Genomic DNA, 21,677 nt, shown 5'->3' with positions numbered 1-21,677 from the left:
TATTCTGTCTTACTCCTGCTGACTTTCATTCCTCTTCTCTGTAATGCACACCTCCACTTCTCCAGGCTCTCCTCCACCTGCTCCCTACTCTCGCTACGGATCACAATGTCATCCGCGAACATCATAGTCCACGGAGACTCCTGCCTGATTTCATCTGTTAAGCTTTCCATCACCAATAATAATAATAATAATAATAATAATAATAATAATCATCATCACAATCATCATCATCATCATCATCATCATTTATAGAATGTCTCAATCTCATTATTTCACGTACAAAATATTCATAAAAGCAAAATATTGTTATATGTATAGCCCAGTCTAATTGGTGCAACGCCATCAACCAATCACCTGGTACGTACGAGCCAATAGGGACCGCCTCCTTACGTCTGTACTTCCGGGTTGGTGTTGACACTCTGATCATGGCTGCGGAAGGCGACTTTCTGATGAGATACCGCGCCGTTTCAAATAAACTGAAAAAGTAAGTAAGCCATTTCTACGTGTTTCTTTAATGGTGTAGCTCTGTCTTGGAGAGAGATAACGTTAAGGGTTTGAGAATTCACCAGCTAACAGCCGTGTTTATTGAAGCTAGCTATCCAGCTAGCACCAGGGTTACCTGTCAGAAGAATGTGTAGTTTAGGATTTTTTTATTCCCTCAATACCGCATACGATGTTTTGCGTGTGTCAGTCAGTTAACTATAAACCCAGTCAAATTAGGACACATTTCTTTTCGCAGACGTTTCCTCCGAAAGCCCAATGTGGCTGAAGCAAGCGAGCAATTTGGTAAGTAAAGATCCCTCTGTTAGACCCTAACAGAACGTTAAAGTGGTAATCCGTAAGACTTTTGTTTTAAAAAATCTATTTTTCTACCATATTTAGCTTTGTTGAGGTACTTTATTTATGCGCTTTATAAGAAACTGCCATTCAATGTATTTGCGTTAGGCATGTGATCTTCTATATGCTGTTTTGATCGTTGGTCTGCCTTTCAAGAACGCACTGGTTGAAGCATGCACAAGATGTGAATTTGATAATCCAGTGCAACTAGTTGTGGACAGAAAACTCAATATGGATGAACATATGCAGAAAAGAACCAAAAAATAATTTGAAACAAATTTTAACAAAAATCAATGTTCCGTCTCCTTGCTGGTTTTTCCTACACATTCAGAAGAACAATTACAGCTTTTGATGGTTTGCCAGTAATTAACAGTTGGCTTACTTCATGTGTGTGTGCTGCGCTTGTAAATTATTATATTTTAAAGGCTGGTTATAAGTTATTGTGTTGGTGTTAATGATACACCAACAAAGTGTTCAGTCTCCTTGCTGTTTGTAAATTGCATTGTTATAGCATTATTTCTTAGCCCTGGAACTCAAACTATTTCTGATGCTCCAAAAACATATTTAAATAATAAAATTAATATCATAAACATGTGACGATTAGTCGACTAATGGCTTAAACTGACTGTTAAGTTCAGCCAGCCCTAGAAAAAAAAAAAAATCAATCAGAACAAGAGGGCAAACTTGAGGAAAGAATTTGACAACCTTAAAGCAAGATGAGGGTAAACCCGGGTGCTCGGGGGGGAATGTTATGGTTTTGAATGGAATTTTGGGATTTTCGGTGTAATCCACCCAACATCGACGACCTTATGGATTTCTACTTTAACCAGCATCACACAACTGCCAGGAGGTCATGTGACTTGAACCGTGCTGTATTCACCATTGTATTGTTTGGCATGCATGAGGGAAAAGGTCTCTCCACACTGTGCTACTTGCCAGTTTCTGATATTTAGTTGATTCCCTGGCCCTGTAGGTCAGTTAGCCAAGGAGCTGAAGCAGCAGGACTGCCTTCAGTATGCTGCCTTCTGCAATCTGGCTATGGCACGGTAAGACAGCCCCACCTAGTTGATGCAGATTTTATATTGTATCCCATGCAACCCAATGTGAGTTTAACTGCTCTTTGTTATCGATGGGATAACAACATGTAGAAACATTTAGAAAACATATCATCTAGAACTTCACAAATTCTCTATTGAAACGGACAATTGACACTCATGATCATGCATTGCAAACAAAGGACCCAAAGTTATTGATTCAGCAACTCAAAGTTCCGTTAGCAGTGACTGTAAATGGCTTCTTAAACAAGCTGCAATATTTATTAGTTATCATAATACTAACCTTTATTTGTATAGCACCTTTCATACATGACATACAATGCTGAAAATCAAAGTGCTTTACATTAAAAGGCTATCAAATAGTAAAACAATTAAATGAATTAAAAATAGACTAAGAATTAGCAAATTAAATCAAATATACAAAATTGCATTAAAAGAAAAATCAAACAAGCTAAATTTGTTGAATAAAAAAGGTAAATAAATATAAATATATTAAATATTCTCATCTTTAGATTTTGCATCATCCATTTAGACCATGAGGGATCTTGATAATTTCTCTGCCAATGATTTTCTCAGTTCAATGGATACTCCATTTATTTATTTTGTGGATTTATCCATGGCACCCTGCTGATGCCACAGTCACCAACCTAGTGGTGCTTGTAAAAATTTTAAACAGGTCCTTAAATCGTCAAGCAGATTACAGATACTCCAACCATTCCTCAGCGGATAATTTCTCTTGAATTAGTGCTCTTGAATTCACTTAATTCTCACTGGTGGACTTAGCAACAGTTACCAATGTAGTGGTGCTTGTAAAATTTTAAAATACGTCCTTAAGTACACAGATAATCTATTATTAAATGGGATCTCCAAACCTTCTGTAAGTAGAACGTCAAGACAAAGTAGAATAATACAAGCATTAAAAGGATTAAATTAAGTACCAACTAATTGAAGATTGTGTTTGAAGAAGAAATTGAAGAAAAGTTTTTGGCATTCGCTTGAAAGTACAGACTCTGCCTCTCTAATATTCTTCTGTAGCATAATTTGGGAGCGTAGTTAAATTGAAACTTTTCAATTTTGTGTGTGTCCATTATATCTGTTCGCAGCTGCGAACAGACTCTTTTTAATGCACCTGGAGAGGCTCTGGCCTTGACCGACGCTGCCCGCCTCTTCCTCTCGTCGGAGAAGGAGAACAGGGCACTGCAAGCCCCCGGCTTTGATGAACACCTGCAGGCTGCACTGAACTGCTACAGCTTTGCAATCAAGGTAACGCAAAACATACTGTTTCCTTAAAGAGGAAGATAAGAGCTTAGCCCATAAACGTGTGTATACAAATATGTGGGAAAAACACCTTTGCCTTGATCAAAATCAGGCATCAAGAATGTAAAAATGTTTTGTATGTCTAAACTCTACTGTAAGTAAGGGTTGAATTGAACATCTGGAGAATAGAATTCTGCCCTTTCGCCTACATTCCTGAAGAGAAGGGGGGTAATCCTGTTTTACAAATGGCTTACAGGTGTACATTGAGATGAACCAACCAGTGATGGCAGCCAGCTTGTCTCTAGAACTTGGCAACGCGCTCAAGGTGAATTCAAAATGTTCAGCAAAGACAAAAGATACATTTATATATTTTGTTAAAAAGTTAGAATGTTCGCTTCACTTTTTTACTTGTCTCCCTCTTGCCTCATTCCGTCGTCTCTACCCTCGCATAGGAGATGAATAGACCAGGGGAGGCCATCGTGCATTACCAGAGGGCTGCAGAGTTACAGACGCAGACTCCTGTTGAGGCTCTGTTGTCCATGGGAGAAATGGCTACCTGCAAGATCCTCACTCGTGAGTACAATGGATTCATTTGGTTTTAGTATGTGTATCTATATTGTATATGTGTGTCCTAACCTTCTGTTTTGTGTATGCTGACTGTATAGCACATAGATATACAGGGGATGGTAGCGCAGGAGGTAGAGCTGGTGGTCTAGTGATCCAAAGGTTGCTGGTTCGATCCCAGGCTCCTCCTGCTAGCATGCTGTAGTGTCCTTGAGCAAGACACTTAACCCCTAATTGCTCCTGATGGCTGCGTCCGTCGGTCTTTGAACAATTGTAAGTCGCTTTGGATAAAAGCGTCTGCTAAATGACTAAATGTAAATGTAAATGTAGACAGATAGATAGATAGATAGATAGTAATACTTAAAAATAATATAATATAAATACAAAAATGAAATCTAAGGAAAAAGACGAATATACAATGAACCTCACAGTTAACTGTACACAATACAATACGGTCAGATCATGGAAAGTAAAACTGGACATTGTTAAGCAGTACAAGCCTGAAAATGTTTTATATTACACAATATATCATTGTCACAAGTCTCTGTTGGTTGCAAGGTAGAGGTGGCCCAAGAGCGGATGGAACAAAAGACAGCCTTAGCTGGGCATTTATTTAAACCAAAAGTCACAAAGTTTGTCTTGTCAGACAAACGTTAAAATAACTTGTAGGGTGCAGTCTGGAGTAGGCTTGGGCAGATTTATGATTAAATCGGCAATCGACTCCACCAATCACGATTGACATTGATGGCAGACGGTTTATATTTGAAAAATTATCTGCCTGGAAAAATCTGAGCATTGAAACACTGTAAGTGCAGTTTACCATATTCTGAAACTGGGGGGGAAGAGGGAGGCGGAAGCTCTCGCCCTCTCCGCTCAGAGCTGTGGAGTAATCGCTTGTGATGGGATCCACGCATTTCCCCGCTCTATATGCAAATGTTGTGATTATAAAACAGCAATATATAATATAGAGAGAGATTAAGATTTATTTTGTTTCCTTAGTTTCTTACCTGTATGGAAAATAAAAATGTAAACCTCACTCAGAGATGGAGCAGAGTTTGTTTAAATTAATTAATGAATTTTCTTCTCCAGACAGCGGTGCACTGCGCACATGTGCCGGTTTCCAACTCCCATGCCTGTGTTTTTTATTTTAGATCAATTTATTTTTGTTTGTTTCTTACATGTATGAAACAAAATTTTGAAACACAACCGAGTTAAGGGATTGTCCCGTTCCTTGTAAATAATAAATCCTGCACTTCTGTAACAGGGAGACCGCATTTGCCACATTACATTACGTCCTGTCCCCCCTTCCCAGATTTAAATCTTCAATTGACAATTGCTTGGCCAATCCAACGGAGTAACATTCCCTATAGTGCATACGTATGTAAATAGCCTTTCCAAAAACAGCGTTGCTGATTCAGAAATCTAGAATGTAGTTCACAGCTATTTCCCATTTACACCGCCTTCCAAATTATTATGCAAATTGGATTTAATTTAAATTAAAAATTAATTACATTTTTTGTTTTTCAATTAAACTCATGGATGGTATTGTGTCTCAGGGCTCTTTGGATCACTGAAATCAATCTCAGACACCTGTGATAATTAGTTTGCCACGTGAGCCCAATTAAAGGAAAACTACTTAAGAAGGACGTTCCACATTATTAAGCAGGCCACAGGTTTCAAGCAATACGGGAAAGAAAAAGGATCTCGCTGCTGCCGAAAAGCGTCAAATAGTGCAATGCCTTGGACAAGGTATGAAAACATTAGATATTTCACAAAACTTAAGCGTGATCATTGTAATGTGAAGAGATTTGTGGCTGATTCAGAGCACAGACGGGTTGGTGCAGATAAAGGCATAATGAGGAAAGTTTCTGCCAGACATTCATGGGATTAAGAGAGCAGCTGCTAAAATGCCTTTACAAAGCAGCAAACAGGTATTTGAAGCTGCTGGTGCTTCTGGAGTCTCGCGAACCTCAAGGTGTAGGATCCTCCAGAGGCTTGCAGTTGTGCATAAACCTACTATTCGGCCACCCCTAACCATTTAGGGTCCCTGAAGGTGTGAAATTGGCCTCGGCAAAGTATATAGAGTTCCTGACTGACCACTTTCTTCCATGGTACAAAAAGAAGAACCGTGCCTTCCGTAGCAAAATCATCTTCATGCATGACAATGCACCATCTCATGCTGCAAAGAATACCTCTGTGTCATTGGCTGCTATGGGCATAAAAGGAGAGGAACTCATGGTGTGGCCCCCATCCTCCCCTGAGCTCAACCCTATTGAGAACCTTTGGAGCATCCTCAAGCAAAAGATCTATGAGGATGGGAGGCAGTTTGCATCAAAACAGCAGCTCTGGGAGGCTGTTCTGACATCCTGCAAAGAAATTCAAGCAGAAACTCTCCAAAAACTCACAAGTTCAATGGATGCAAGAATTGTGACGGTGATTTCAAAGAAGGGTCCTATGTTAACATGTAACTTGGCCTGTTGAGATGTTTTTGATTGAAATAGCTTTTGATTTCAGTAAATATGACCTCCTAATGCTGCAATTTCAACAAATGACCATTTTAAGTTCTTTACAACCTGTAAAATGTTTTGAAACTCTGTTGTGCATAATAATTTGGAACAGTGCATTTTGAGTTTTGTATTTTTTTTAAAAATACTGTTATCATTGGGAGGTTTGTTCAATAACATTCAATAACATTCAAATTATACTCTAACGGTTGATGACGTAAATTATACTGACTGTCATTTGCATCGACTATCTAGGAAAATCAAGAGAAAAACATCATTTGCATAATAATTTGGAACGCGGTGTAACAGTTCATGTCATTTTTTTTTTTTTTTTTTTTTTTGGCAGGTGACTATGACGGTGCTTTGTCAGTGCTTACAGAGATGCAGCTGATGTGTCAGGAGAAGGGCCTGCAGTTACCTGGCACCAACACTCCTGTTGGTGAGGGTTTGATTGACTTGAGTCAATGGAAAGAGGACAAAGATCCGACCTTCCCAATCTAACTGTTTCATACTGTCTGCTCTGTGGTCAAGTTTGCAGATTACTAATATGCTCTGCCACCTATTCCTCTACCTAGAGCATCGTCCAGCCACATACAAGGCTTTTCCTATCGATCGGTCCAGACTCAAAACAGAAAATCCCATAAGAATTGAATGTGGTTGTCTCTGAGGAATAAACAGTTAATTCATCGACAGCGCCTTTTCAAACTTACTTTGGAAGCATCATTATCTAGCTTTAAGTGACCACCATGGTTTCTGTATGGAATTAAAGGAAATGGCTTATATGTGAATGCTTGAAATGATCTCCAGTGGCAATTGCCTCCAGCTGGAAGCTCTATTCAATTTCTCAAAACTTAAATACAACTAAAATCTCTTGAGTGATTTCAAACAGAATCTCAAATTTTGCCATTTCTTCCTACAGTACATCATTGTGACCGGTCGGTCACTTCCCAGGACAGAATGGAGGAGGCAGATGGCTTCACCGTCGTTTAGGCATGCGTTTATTCATACGATTTGTACTCTTGAACCCTGAACTTAAGGGCTCTCTGGCCTAAACAATAAGGGTAAAAGTTTTAATCGGCGCACAGGACGAATGTCAGACTCTTGCGCACCCGGTGCTGCGGCTGGGCTCCTGGTTTGCTCTCAAGCCCCGTACCCTGACCCACACCGCAAGATGGACACGCAAGCGAAAAATAAATAAATAAATAAATAAACCAATAAAATAAATTATTTCACCTTGCTGCCCCGAATCGGACCAATAAGTGGCGCTCTGCCACTAATTTGGCCAATTCGGAACAGGTGCAGCCCCGGGAAGGGAGCCGCGCTGCCGCCTGCTGCCGCGGCTTTATATATTAACTTTCTGTGTAATCATAACCAGCGTTGGCTTGGTGAGATGATAATGAAACTGTTAAGTCAGGCCTTAATGATGATCATACTTTCTCCGCTCCGACACCTTTTTTAGGTGCATTTCTGGACATTGTGGCCAAGTGTGAAGTCTCCAGAGTACTACTGCTGATGCTGCTTGAGGTAGGCTCAAATATATACATTTAATATATACCTTTATACATTTAAAAAGAGGTTTTATTATCGTTGGCATGCCTCTGTTCACAGACAAAAATGGAATTTGTAACCCCGATAATGTAATGACCCTAAACATAATGCTCTTGGCTCCCCCTGCAGCCTCCACCTCAGAAGCTGTTGCCAGAGCATGCGCAGACCCTGGAGAGGTATGCATGGGAGTCCTTTGACCCTCACAGCCAGGGTAACTACTTCTTAAATTATCTACTTTTCCTATTTGCATACGGGCGATTCATGTCAAAATATCTGCCGGCGGGAAATGAATTGAATAGGTGGTAAATACCACCAACTCAGTACTTTCTCTAATTGCATAATGAACCTGTTTGTCTCTGTCTATTGAATAACTTTCTTGTTCTTCTCATTGCCAGTGACCTTCCTGCCGGAGAATGTTTTCCTGCTGCTTCAGTCAGTCGTGGTGAGAAATGGCCAACACCTCAATGCAGCCAACAGGATTTCCTGCTCCTAACTTCCTCGCATAGGAAAAGTAGTCTGAGCACACAGTACTGTGCCAATGGACTTTAGTGTGTGTGTGTGTATGTGTGTGTGTGTGTGTGAGTGAGAACAGTCTTTACTTTTTTTTTAATTCAGTGATGTCACTTTTATTACCCCCCTTACTTAAAGGATAGGATCGCTGTTTTCCAAGCCAGGCCTTATTGAAATCTTGGTTCCCATCATTTATAACCCCGCTGAACACTTTACTATGAAGAAACTTACCACTTTGCAGCAGCTTCTCACTGCGCTTAAATGCAGTCCAATGAGGCAAAGGCAAAGTCTGAAACCGTAAACATAATGCTAAATCCTTTTCCAAAATGGGTAAACGCACATAATCCATGCGTCATGATGTGTTTTTCAATGTTTTTGAAGAACAGTAATATCACATTCTATTTAAAACTATTTTTTGCACAGTACATCCAAAATGAATCGTTTGGCATAGTGGGTTGCCATTATGAAGCAGCACCACTTCCTGTTTCTAGTCTCTTAAGTTAGCCCAGAGGCAGCCAAAAGAGCAGATTTTTCAGAAGCGGAAGTCAATTAAACCCTAAAAACTGATGAAATGCGTAGGTTGCAACCTTTTTCCTGTATAACTTAAGAATCACTGTGGCAGTCTGGCCTACCCCACGCCACCCAAGTGGTGTCTTCAGGGACCTCCGGCACAGAGACACAGACAACAGGGTTTCAGACACAGTTTATTGTAGAGAGTGGGCTGGATGGAACAAGCCCAGGAGCAGATGGACATGTGTCATGACTGGGGCTCCTCTCCTGAGTGAGTGTGAGGATGGGGGTTTTACCGGTTGCTCGTTAGACCAACCAACGAGCAACAGATATGCAGCCACTCTGGTCCTGGGGGCCCAATTACCTAGACCCAGGACAGGTGTGGTTGCTCAAACCACACCCTCCCCACACGACTATTACATATCGTGAGCGTCTCGTTTTCAAAAAGGAGATTTTACGTTTCTACGGTGGGTTGTAAAAACGGCAAACCTGTCCTTTTAACTCAAGCGTTAAAACATCAATGCTTAAAGCCCTTTAACCACTGAGTGTAATCCAAGTTTTGAGTGCTTTTATTTCCTCAATGTTTGAAGTCACTTGATCTGTATAAATAGGCTTGACCCGTCTTGGGAGCAAAATCCCCCCCCCCCCATCTTCTGAAAGAGTGGAAGTTTCCAAGACTAGAGAATCCTCGTCAAGGTTCTCTGTGTTTGTAGTTGAGGTTTTATTTGCGCTGTGTAACGGTAAATGTGATTTGCAGATGGCCTGCCAGGAGAAAGACACAGAATCCCTGAAGTCTCTTCAAACTGAGCTCTGGTGAGCATTCCAAAAATGTCATCTCTGGCATTTCAGAAGGATTCAAGCAGCGTTTTAACTACTTCTGATTGTGATCATCTTCTTCCTCCTTTTTTTATTTTTTTTTTTTATTTGTGCGTTTGTTTTTCCCGCCCTAGGCCCTTGCTCTCTGCCGAGCAGAACCATCTCCTCCACCTGGTGGTGCAAGAGCGAATCACCCCCTCTGGCCAAGGGATTTAGGACAAAGTGTCTCCCTCTGGAAACACTGCATAATGGAACATTCCTGTCTCTGGTTAAGTCTGTTTCAGCGCCTGAAGAAGAACTGCATCTGGAGTCACACTGTGGTGTCTAAAGTGTGCACAATACGATTCTTTATTCTTATTGTGCTGTCTGCCCTGGAGCCTTCCCACAGTACACTGGTGTTCAAAACCGGTTTGAAGTCGACTCGAGACCAAAGATTCTCCTTCAAGTCATTTTGTTTACACTTGTCAAGGGTGAACTATTTGACTGAACAATAATCTCTGTTTTTAGTTTATTATACCTGTTCTGCCACTGAATTTAGATAGATACTGAATTAGTCTTTATTTATTTAAAACATTAATAGTCAAAGTAAAAACTTGACACTTTTTCGTTCATGTTATATATATTTTTTTCCTTTTAATAATGAATGATATGGCTTCAATTGTAATGTAATTACAAACAGTTCTGTATTGTAATATATATGGTGATATACCATTGGTTCATTTCATGTTCACTTGTACAAATTACATTTACTTCAATATAATAGCAGCCAACTAAAAAAAACACAGAATCAAACATGGTTAAAAGTCACTCAGTATAGAAAATGTTAATAGAAATATGAAAAATGGTTACAATGTACATAGCTAATAAAACAAATGGTTAAAATATACTTTGGTTGTAAAATAATGATACAATGGGTTAAACTTGCTGGCATTGAAGGCTTTTCTTTGCTGATTCAAGTGCTGTAACAGGAATGTAGTAATGTTATCAACATGCTGTACCTTGTTAAATACAGTATCAGCCTGTTAACTCTTCCATTAGAACGATGCCAGTCACACCAGTTGATAGTACACGGTCCAGATACTGTTTACTTACGACATGCACAACTTTCTAGCATCAACCCACTTTACACTACAGAATTTAGTGATGGCTATGGGCTCAGTTTTTCCTAAATCTCTGTTGAGCACAGTGGCGATGCAAAAGACTTATTACTAGTTGTATAATCATGTCAGTCATCATGATTTTGACAAATTGCCCCCACCCCACCCACCTATATTCTATACCAACCACCATTTTGCATCCCTCCCAAAACACAGCCCCCTCCCAATCTCAAAGTCCTCTGTCCAAAAAAATACCCATTTAATTCCAATCCATTTCACCTTTTCATGATGCTCTAAGGCTTCCCTTCATCTTGGGTTTTATTCGTCTTCACTTTTCTACATACTCTTCAAGATATAACTACGAAACAAATTTCAATCCCTTTTTCAATTCCTTATTTTTCCGTAAATCATCTTCCAAGACTTTTAAAGCTAGTAATGTTGGTAAAGAGCTTTTGTATGGCACTTTTTATATATAATTGTTCAACTCACAAAAAGAAAATCTACCGCAATGTTGCCATTTAAGAGCACTAATTGACCTACAAATCGTGACTTCATACGTCCATCACCTTAATCGCTCTTTTTCCGGAGGACGAGGTAGGTGACCGCCAGGATGAAGGTGAGGACGAAGGAGATCCAGGCCAGGACAAAGGAGTGTCCGTACCCTCCGTCACTCTCCTTTGTGTGGAACTCCGATGTGTAAATTGAAGCTGCGATCATTATACACAGGCCTGGACAAAGAAAAGGAAACAACCACGTGGGGCCAAAGTCAAGTCGCATATGTCAGGAATTTCTATAACTCTCGAACTAGATTGGGCGACGTGTACCATAGAGGGTCAAGAGTACCACGGTTTTATTCTAATCACTACAGCAGTTTAGACTGATAAGATGTGCTTCAACCAGAGAGGCCGGATCTTATCATGGAACTCAGATGATGGGTTGGAATAATAAGTCTGAAGACTTGCCACGCCATGTCATTTCAATATAACCCCTGCTGTAGAATTACAATATTGTGTCACCTTATACGCCTGTGGTCAGAACCTGTCTCAGCCCATTACACTGTTTCAACAAGCCAGCATTTGAATATGTAAACGACAGTGACACTAAACAAAGTGTCACCACCGGGAGGGCAACCTGGGGATACTTCAACTTTTTATTACTTGTTGTGATCATGTCTAGGCACACTAAAAATTACTTTTGGGGCCAAACAGTGGGGCCACAATTTAGGTGACCGTCTTTTACCGGTCAAGTCTACAGCCATTATCATAGGATTGTTACGTTCGGGAAGAGAGAAAATGAACAAAGACTGCAAAGACGAATTGTAAAAACAATGAGACATTACAACATGTTACTTACTGGCGATCATCTGTAGCACGCCGGAGAAAGTGAACCTCTGTCCCTTCCCAAGGGTGAACAGCTGAGCCACAAACACAAACAAGGCCAGGATGGCAAAGATACAGGCCAGTACTGAGGTGGCCTGCACCGCCTGGAGATAGTCTGTAGGGGGCGAGAAAGAGAATGGCCCATTTGAAGGGAAATGGTGAAAAGAAATAAGCGGGATGAGATGGAATGTAATAATCATATTGAAACTGTAAGTGGCTATGTTTGGTAATCTGGTCACCATGGATGGATGGCCTACATCTTAAGTAGCCTTTTAAGTTGTACATAAAGAAAATACCAAAAAGGGAGAGATTGAGTGTTACAAACCTCTCTGGGGAGTCTGCACTCATAAATAGATCCTGATCAAGGATATAAACCTTAAAAACACATAGGCCCATGAACCCTATTTCAAACCCGTGCCATAGTATACAGATATCAGTTACCTTCAGGGTATTGGGCCAGGTTGGTGTAATGCCAGGTTGAACCTGCGCCTTTCAGCTCCCATCTGCCCCACAGGTCTGTGGATACTGTGTCTGTCATCCACCACGCCTGAGGATGTTATAGTGAATTATTATTATTATACTAAAACATTTTCAGAAATGTACCTAGTAGCTACCAAACTCTGCTCAAGCAATCCTTAAAGGTAATGTATGTTTAGACGTTAAATAATATATATTGGCATATTAGAAAAAGACAATTATTGACGACAATTATAGCTCCAATGATCTATGGTTGTTTTTAGATGGTCTTATATAGGAATGGCTAACACACACGTTGGAAAGCATTGGAAAAAAATGACGAATAAAGAATTGTCATACATTATCAATGGTGGCCACCAGAAGCAGGATGATGGTTGTGATATGCAGGAGAACGATTCCAGCCAGGATCAACATTGTGGCTCACTGAAGACAGAGAGTGAAGGAAAGTTGATGGGGGTGAGCTGTCTATTTACTACGTTTCGGCTGAGTGAAATGCTATGCGCTGCAGCACAGTCGGTAACTCAAACGGTGTGACGGCGTCACCGATAACAGCGGTCGCACACAGAGGGGGAAACTGAAAAGAGCAATTGTGGCAAGTCCCAACTCGCCGCAGACCATTTTTGGAATAATTGCACGAGCCATCTGCCGTCAAACAGCCCCCACATTACACCCATTGAGCGCTTTACCTGAACGCTCCAAGGACGGATTAATGAAGGGTTTTACTTACTTATAGCCTGTAAAGCTCTCTTTGGAGACCAACTTTTTGGAAGATACATTATAGAGGGCAGAGTTTCCTAACATTTCCATATCAATTACCTTCAATTTGATACACAATAGGCCACAGACCCAATTTGAAGATTTGTTTTTGTTATGATTAGTCAAAACTTAAAGGTGCAGTGTGTAGAGTTTACAGAACAGACTCGGCAGAAATGATATATAATATTCACAAGAATATTTTAATTAGTGTATAATCCCGTGAAAATAAGAATCGTGTTTTCGTTACTTTAGAATGAGTCGTTTATATCTACATAGGAGCGGGTACGCCTCCACGGAGGCCGCCATGTTGCACCGTCGTGTTCCTACGGTAGCCCAGAACGGTCAAACCAAACGCCGGCTCTAGAGAGGGCCTTTCGTGGTTTTCGTGGCCACCGTCTCTTCCACGGAGGCCGCCATGTTGCGCCGCCATGGGGAGGGGTATTCAGTTGCTTGCGATCTGCAACCTCACCGCTAGATCCCCCTAAATTCTACACACTGCACTTTTAAATACCCGTCTATCCTATGTTGTTAGAGAGACGACAGTGAAACTATTATCAAAACACTCAATTCCACTGCGCCTTTGAATACCCGGCTATAATATGTAGTTAGGGGGATAACAGTGAAACTATTATCATGACATGTCATTCTTCTGCATTCTCTAATGGTGGCGGTGTTCAACGAAATGACGGCGTAGTTTGGCAAATGTGAATTTTTTCTGGGGACCGCCTGGAAACTTTCAAAGGACCCCCGGGCGGTCCCCAGACCCCATGTTGTGAACCTCTGAAATCTTTTTTTTTTTTTTTTTTTTAAATGTCGTTTAAAAGGGTGTACACGTTGTACAAAATGATCATGATTTACACTTCATACAAAAAAAAAATAATAATATATATATATATTTTTTTAAATGTTTAACTAAGTATTGCATTTGTTCCGAATCTTCGCTCCGGTTGGAGCATGCGCGCCCGGGACAGACCTCCGTTACTCGGGGCACGCGGCCCTGTGTGTACGGAAAGAGCGCGAGAATACGACGACGGAAAATAATTGTACTCGTTGCTTGTATGTGATACATAAATATATACCGATGTAAACGAGGTGTATCCTTCTAAAACGCGCGTTTAGCTCGTTAAAAAAAGAAACGAAAAACCGTGAACGCCTTTCAAGCACCGCCTCTATTCATAAGGGCACTTTAAAAGTCAGGCACCTCTCTCAACTCTTTCCTAAAGTCAACCCCCTCCCCCATACAACGCATCGCACCGCGACACCGTCGCCGACGTCTCCGGCACAACCGCGCGTTCCGACCGCAGCCAGTTGGGCATAGCGCTTACCTGAAGTTCGCTTTGACGCACCAGGGTTGTTTGGAATCCGAAACGCTAGTGTAGTGGACCCACCCAGCTCCGCAGCTCCACGGCATACACACCAGCACCGCCGCCACCACCACCACCCTGTTTTCCCTCCCTTTCCCCTGAAAAACCCCACCCATATCCTCAACTTTTTTTTTTTTTTCTCTCACAACAAAAAAAGGGAAAAGAAAAGAAGTTAGGAGCTCGCACGACGCCCACAGGGTTCCCTGGGGCCGCACTGCTCTGCAAGTCCGTGGACCCACGCACCACCAGTGGCATTAACTCCATTGTTTTTGCTTACGTTACAAAAAAAAACAATTATATATATTTTTTGTAAATCTACCAATCAAAGTTACTTTTCCACATATGAATAACACTACCAATTACCAGAAACCATTGTAGTAATTCCTTTTTTTGTTGTGTTTTTTTTTTTTTTTATCACCCCATCCCCACAGGATTAATAGTTTTATGTTATGTTATCTTACCGTTGCACTTGTGAATATACTCTATTCCACAAGATTTTCACTAGATAAACAAACAAACCAACAAACCAAAAACTTGTTTTTAACCAGTGAGAGAAAATCACTATCACTGACCAAGTGAAGTTGTCTGAATAACATAATTAATGCGCAGACACCGCTGTAGTAATAACTTTGTATTGTTACTTATTGGTGTTATTGCTGCTTTCCTGTTGGCGCTCGTTCAATAGGCCTAGCTGTGTTGCAGGGAGGACACACTTTGACCTTGTCCTCAGGATAAGAGCTGAGTGTTGGCGACGCTTCGTTCCCTCTTCTTCCACCTCCTTGTTGGAGGGTTTGTTCTGAAGGGCTTCACCACCTCCGTGTGGCCGTCACACTTTAAAGTACCTCTGAGTGAGGCAGCTAAGCTTTTTCCTCTCGAGTGGAACAGCACAAGATGTTCCGAGCTGCCACTCGGTGGAAGGGCAAAAGGGAGTTTAATATGAGGGGAAAGTGATTTCTGCTTTGTTCATATCTAATAGCGACGTCGAGACCGACGAGGTATCCGCTGAACTGATCGGCTGAGAAAGAAGACGCAAGACCCAAAACTATCCAAATTAAATGGAATAGTAATGAATTATCACGTATGTTTTTCAACTTTACTGCCTAACTCACTCTACTGACTGACTGTAGAACACAACCCTGTGGAAATAATATGCGTCCAAAGCAATTTATCTCTAACCAACTGTCCGATACAATCAAATAATAATAACAATAATAACAACAACAACAACAACAACAACAACAACAACAACAACAATAATAATAATAATAATAATAATAATTCTCAGGATAAAATATAAAAACAGTGCAACAAGGATTGCTATTGGAAGTATACCCCCAGGTTGGAGCTCAGCCATGTTGTCGGAGGAACATAGGTTTTTCTTGACATTTTCTTTTTACTGGTGGACAATGACAGCGACTTCGCTGTGCCAGTTGCCCCCCGACTGTGGCTTCTCAGTGACCACTCAGACGTTGGGATTGATGGCACACCACAATGGAGGCCTTCTTCTCCCAGTGATGGGCCAAGGACAGATAGCGTCACTGCCTTCATTCATCTCACAATGAAACCCATACCATGCGTGTTGACAAGCAGGACTCCCTCCCTCTGAACCGACCGATACGCTCCGTATGTCCCGGCACGTTTAATCCGTCAAATGACCCTTGAATATCCATCTAGTGTGGCAAGTACGTTTCCACCGCTCAGTCCATTATGGGGGAAGATATGCGGTCTTGAGTATATAGGTCCTAATGCAATAACTACTAACTCGGAAGACTTGAAATTATGACAAGAAAAAAACCTAGAAAATAGCCCTAGACTTAAAATAAACCGATAGAATGATAAAAATAGACTGACTCAACTAAAGCCTAAATGTTATTAATGATAAATAGTTTAAGTATTGTTCGGCATTAATATAAACACATATGCCAAAAAAATAAAAATACATCATTTAGAAACATATGTTTTTAATGCCATTCTGTTGATCTGCCGTTGTCAATCTGTTCGACTGATGTGAAACAAAGCAGTTCTCCCCTTTCAAGGCCAACATGTTATATTCCACTCCTTTCTCCATTTTATGAATACAATATACCCAGAGATTGTATTGTACAATTACAGGGCTAGTAATGCAAATCGTTTTAGTCTGATTTCAATTCTAAAAACTGTGTGGCTGTTGTGATGATGTCCTTTTTCTAATAATCGAATGAAAGTCGTAAGGTGTTTAATAGTATCTGGGCACTTGTTTCCCAGTGAGGTCATATTTCCACCGAAGATTGGCGACAATGAACTCATGCTGCATTGCCTGGACTTCGGAAATCGGTACTTCTGAGTCACCATTCCCGCTTTCAGGCTAAATGTCTTCTATTGCCTCTGTGTGGGAACGTGAACGCCCACACCAAAATATTCGTGAGTTCAGCCAGCCTCGTAACGTCTACAAGTAACTGTACGGAAGCTCAAACTACAATTCACATCTGCCCCGAAAATGGCCGCTCCTTGGCGCGGCTGCGGGTAGGGGGTAGGGGGTAGGGGGGGGGGGGTTGCAGATTCCTCCGAGTTTCAATCTCGATGAACGCAGCATCGAAGCTGTTAGACGGTGCCACTTAATTGCGGCTCGCGCTCTGTTTTGTCACGTGAGCGAAAGCGTCTGCTCGCGATGTCTTTCAAGCCGAAGAGGAAAACATCCATATTCGCATGTTTTGCAACTGTGGCCTTTTATAACTTTCAACTGTGTTCTTCGATGAGTGTGGCTGAGTCGAAAGACTTCTACGTCTTCCCTGCCGACCCGGGGGAAATTTCACGTACACACGGGTCGGAAAACAACCCAAAGCGGGTTGGGGACCGAGTGGCGCTCCGGAGAGCTCCCCTGCCTGGGTTCGGCCGCCCAGGGCGCCCACAGCACCGGCCCATACCCACCGTCTCTGCTGCAAGGTCGCCCACCCACGGCGGTATACCCACATCTGAAGGAATTGACGAGATCGTTCCACAAAAGATCCCGAAATTCCCCTGGAGCGTGGGCCATGTCGTCCTCCAACGCCGGCCTCGGGCCTCGGAGTCTGAGGCGGGATACCAAGCGGACTTCTCTGGTGCGGACTTCTCTGGTACGTTCTCCACTTTATTAACCTTCATGTCATCCACACGAAAGACCTCTCACAATAAATTCTAATGTTTTTTTCTTTTCTTTTATCATTATTATTATTATTTTGTAACGGTTAGGTTTTCATGGTGTTCAAGGGATAGTATCGGGCCCACCATTTGATACCGAATGGCAGGCCCTCAGGCCCTTCCTGCAGTGTGACGGCCACATCATGACTTTCACGGTCTCGGGACAAGGACACTCACGGTTGTTTGTGGATGGAGGTGAGATCTCTGCACTGAGCCTACACAGTTTTTATAGTCAAGTCAAAACCACTTAGCAATCTCAATGCAACCTGCTATTGCCACTTCAGCTGGAACACAACCCCACATTGAGGGGTTTATTTTAGAACTGGTTATCAATCTATAGTTGATTGCAGATCTCTAGTAGCCATGTATCCGCCCAAATGTGGGTTTTCTTGGCTTTTCTCACTGGATAATTTATTTTTTTGATGAAACTTGTGGCCGGTAGCATTTCTCCCCAGATATGTTTTGTGGCATATGAAAAACAGTTTATTAGAATGTATAGCTGTTAACAGATCGGCTGACTTTCAATAATGACATTTTTGCCTTTGCAGAGGGCGCTTCCCCCATCCCGGTGTTCCAGTTGCCTCCGATGTGCAGTTACACCGTGAGCACGTCACGGAATGACCTTGTAATAATGGCAGCTTCTGATGGATGTTTCACACAGGAGGTAGCTGAAACATCTGCGTGACGCACCCACTGGCCGGTGGCCATGTCCAAGAGCTATTCATGACTGGAAAATCTCCTGTTGTCTCTACAATGATGGTTAACTTGTTTGCCGCGTTGTCCCGTTTTCTCCTCCCTTCCTCTACCAGAACGACAGTTATGTCGTCCCCCTGTGGTGGTGGGACAGGCCACTGAACCTCTCCTGCCCCATGCAGAAGCCCACTCTTCCACCTTCACCCTCCCACCCCACTCTCTCAGACCCACAGATTCTGTGCTCCCCCTATGGAATGGAAGTCCATGTATATGCCAAGGAGGAGGATTTACAAACACTGGGTGCCATTGGTATGTAGGACACTAGTGATGCACAGTTCAAGATAATATTCCTGATACAAAATATTAAAAAAAAAAGCACAAAATCAACCCGTACATGTAGGGAGTTATGTTCTAAAGACCCCAAACTAGCGGTCTAATGGTATACTGTTCAGTCAAAGTACTGTATCTGATCCATCCTTCGTATTGGCCAATACTTAAAGGCTGCCTCCAGCCAATTTTACAGCCTGCTCTCCCCCTCAAATCCTCTCCAAACCAACAATATGTGCGTGGTTAGTAATGGAGGATCATATGTTGCAACATTATGGTAGCTTGTGATAAAATAAATTCTTATTCGCGCCTATAGACTACCAGCTAGTGTCAATAGTGGAGAGTGATCTTGACCAGCGACAGTAGATACAGTATGTCCAAGCTTAATACAAAGCAAATGGATCTTATATTCTGGACGGTGAATGCACAATTTCTCCTGTATTTATCCATCTTATTGTCATATATGATTTGAAATTACTGTCTTAATATTTCTGGCCGTTTATACATTTGTATAATGTTTTGGTTTTAATCTCTTTACAGTGAACAGTGGCCGGTCTCCCTTTGTATCTGTGGAGTGCGCCTACCATCTAGATTCCCAACCCGGAAAACTAATCTTCTTTATCCCTTTTATCCCTTTCCCTGCACCTTGTCTTACAGTTGAAGTAAGTTTTTGCATTGAACATGGATAAGCCTAGCACGTTACTGCATTGGTTTGATACATTTTTCAAATGTTTTCTTTAGGATGGAGTACATCTGCACTTCCTCTTCAATCAATGGGAATCCACTCTCTCCTGTCCAGACTACTCTCATGTCTCACACTTGCCCTCCTCTCCATACTTTCCACACTATCCTGGTGAATCTCAATACTCCTACTCTCCAGATCCTGTTCTCTCCACAAGGACAAGAACCCACCGTTCACCCCCTCTGCAGCCCCCAACTCAGCAGCAGCTTGTTCAGCTTCCAGACTTCCTCCACTACCTTTACCCGGGACTTCTGTACCCTCAGGCCTACCTTCCTGGTCCACACCCCGCCCATCCCCCACGTCCTACTCTAGCCGGTTTGCCAGGATCGCAATCCCAGCAGCTTCTTTACCCCATGGGGCCTGACCAACTGACTTACTTTCCTGGAGAACCCTCAAATTATCCATCTCCTCCTCAACAATCTGCAGCGAAACCCACACCTGCCCCAACTCCAAACCCAATGATTGAGCAACACAAACCAAAATTACCTGTTGGCCCTGGTCAGTATCAACTTGATCTTCATTACCCCGAGTTCTACTACCCCCATGTCAAGCCAGCGACAACTCCCACCACAGAAAAACCTCCTTCATTTACTCCATATAAACTACCCAGTGCTCCTTACTACCATCATTATCCTCATCTTTTTCACTATGGCTCACACAGCTCAGCGCCAGATGCCCAAAAGACCTTAAATAACCCTTATTATGAGTATGGGTCCGTCTACCACCAGGGATCTTCCTCAGACGTGCCGCCCTTTTACCAAACTCAACCTCCCACCACCACAAGGACAATGATTCCCAATCAACCTGTTGTGCCCCATCACTACTCCTCTGGCTCCTACTATCAGCATGGACCTGTTTTCTTCCCACCACCAGGCCTGCTGGACCCCTCTGTGCCCCCTGCCCAACTACTGGCCATTTGCCATCCTTACGCTCACACCATCTGCAGCTATTATCCTAGCCCCTATTACCAGCATCCCTACCAGCCGAACTATTCCCCTTTCTATCCGCCTGCGCACCCACCTCCTAGACCAGCCACTACTACCACCCCTCACACCTCCACCCCCAGTCCTTTGATGCCTCCACCCAAACTACCCCCTAAACAGCCCCCCTCCCTGCAGTGTTTTGAGGCAAGTATGGTGGCCTTCCTGCCCCATGCTCATCCTGACTCCATCCAGCTCAGAGGTCAGTGGGAGTGTTTTTTGTTTGAACAAAGAGTTTATTTACATTGGTGCGAGATGGGGATTTTTTCGAAGTGAGCCAGATGTAGTTAATGGGCAAAGCAAATATACAGGAAAACATCTGTTTGCAAGCTCTCTTCAGAGCCACATGGATTTATTTTGTTTTTGTTGCTTTCAGTGGTCCTGTCGACCCATTGACTCATGATTTTTAATAGATTTGCATCATAACTCTAGAATGCTGGAGGCGAAAATGGAATTGTAGAGAAATAAGTTTTTAATTGTTGATTTGTAAGGAGAAAAGTTTGCTGTGCACCTATGCTGTTGTTATAGGAGTATGTTTATTCAACTATTTTGCACTACATCTTAACCAACAGTCAAAACTTCAATATCAATGGAGCTGGATTATCTTTTCTCCTTCTAGACGGTATCAGTTTCTCCTTCATCACTAATTGTGTTCCGGCTCCTATTTTAAATGTCAGGTGAGGAGACGACGTGGCAGTTTCTCTCCAATGTGTCAGTGGTGTGTAGGTACATGGTGAGGAGGGCTAAGGAGTCGGGGGTGACCTTCCACTCCCCCCTACCTGCATGTCACTCCTTGCAACGGGTGAGCGAAGAGTCATTGTTTTCCTGTGCCTCACTGCACTGCTTTCGACTCTTCAGGAATGCTTGGTTTACTCTGAATGGTTTCGGTTCACAGGGAATTGCATTTTTGTCCATTCTACTAAATATAATTAATATTACTGATGACCAATAATTATTTAATTAAATAATAAATATTTTTGAAACACTTTAGTTTACTTGGTTTTGCTGCTAATTAAACGGTAATCAAAAGTAGCTTATCCAGTTTTCCTTTGGCTGTTCCAGCTATCTTTTGTCAGTTATTTAGTGGCAAATTACATTGAGTCTT

General features: G+C 42.1%; 2 protein-coding genes across 3 annotated transcripts; one reads left to right on the top strand and one right to left on the bottom strand.

The window, feature by feature from the left end:
- The first annotated feature begins 417 nt into the window (after positions 1-417).
- Positions 418-10,065, top strand: f8a (coagulation factor VIII associated). 2 transcript variants are annotated; one of them, XM_079998733.1, is made up of 12 exons: positions 418-484; positions 740-786; positions 1,811-1,883; positions 2,996-3,155; positions 3,406-3,474; positions 3,602-3,722; positions 6,564-6,656; positions 7,677-7,741; positions 7,895-7,941; positions 8,161-8,207; positions 9,543-9,598; positions 9,736-10,065. In XM_079998733.1, the coding sequence occupies exons 1-11, from the start codon at positions 426-428 to the stop codon at positions 9,590-9,592; spliced, it is 831 nt and encodes a 276-aa protein (XP_079854859.1). In that variant the 5' UTR covers positions 418-425; the 3' UTR covers positions 9,593-9,598; positions 9,736-10,065. The 2 variants fall into 2 exon arrangements, with proteins under 2 accessions (XP_079854859.1, XP_079854858.1); XM_079998732.1 differs by having other exon boundaries at positions 7,895-7,976.
- Positions 10,066-10,201: 136 nt separating this feature from the next.
- LOC307228892 (epithelial membrane protein 1) lies at positions 10,202-14,771 on the bottom strand. Its single transcript, XM_079998734.1, has 5 exons — positions 14,636-14,771; positions 12,894-12,977; positions 12,519-12,624; positions 12,052-12,192; positions 10,202-11,426 (listed from the first exon to the last, which is right to left on the bottom strand). The coding sequence occupies exons 2-5, from the start codon at positions 12,966-12,968 to the stop codon at positions 11,266-11,268; spliced, it is 483 nt and encodes a 160-aa protein (XP_079854860.1). The 5' UTR covers positions 12,969-12,977; positions 14,636-14,771; the 3' UTR covers positions 10,202-11,265.
- Positions 14,772-21,677: the final 6,906 nt, after the last annotated feature.

This window comes from Zeus faber, assembly GCF_960531495.2.
Source record: "Zeus faber genome assembly, chromosome: 4".
NCBI lineage: Eukaryota > Metazoa > Chordata > Actinopteri > Zeiformes > Zeidae > Zeus > Zeus faber.
This window is presented reverse-complemented; position numbering and strand designations above follow the sequence as displayed.

What these genes read in the sequence shown, in the direction of transcription:
- f8a (XM_079998732.1), top strand. Translation starts at nt 426, where the DNA reads ATGGCTGCGGAAGGCGACTTTCTGATGAGATACCGCGCCGTTTCAAAT. An exon ending in TGAAGCAAGCGAGCAATTTG is followed by an intron (nt 787 to 1,810) that starts GTAAGTAAAGAT and finishes CTGGCCCTGTAG; the next exon opens with GTCAGTTAGCCAAGGAGCTG. An exon ending in TCTCTTCAAACTGAGCTCTG is followed by an intron (nt 9,599 to 9,735) that starts GTGAGCATTCCA and finishes TTCCCGCCCTAG; the next exon opens with GCCCTTGCTCTCTGCCGAGC.
- LOC307228892 (XM_079998734.1), bottom strand. Translation starts at nt 12,968, where the DNA reads ATGTTGATCCTGGCTGGAATCGTTCTCCTGCATATCACAACCATCATC. An exon ending in TGGTGGCCACCATTGATAAT is followed by an intron (nt 12,625 to 12,893) that starts GTATGACAATTC and finishes TAACATCCTCAG; the next exon opens with GCGTGGTGGATGACAGACAC. An exon ending in CGTGCTACAGATGATCGCCA is followed by an intron (nt 11,427 to 12,051) that starts GTAAGTAACATG and finishes TTCTTTGTCCAG; the next exon opens with GCCTGTGTATAATGATCGCA.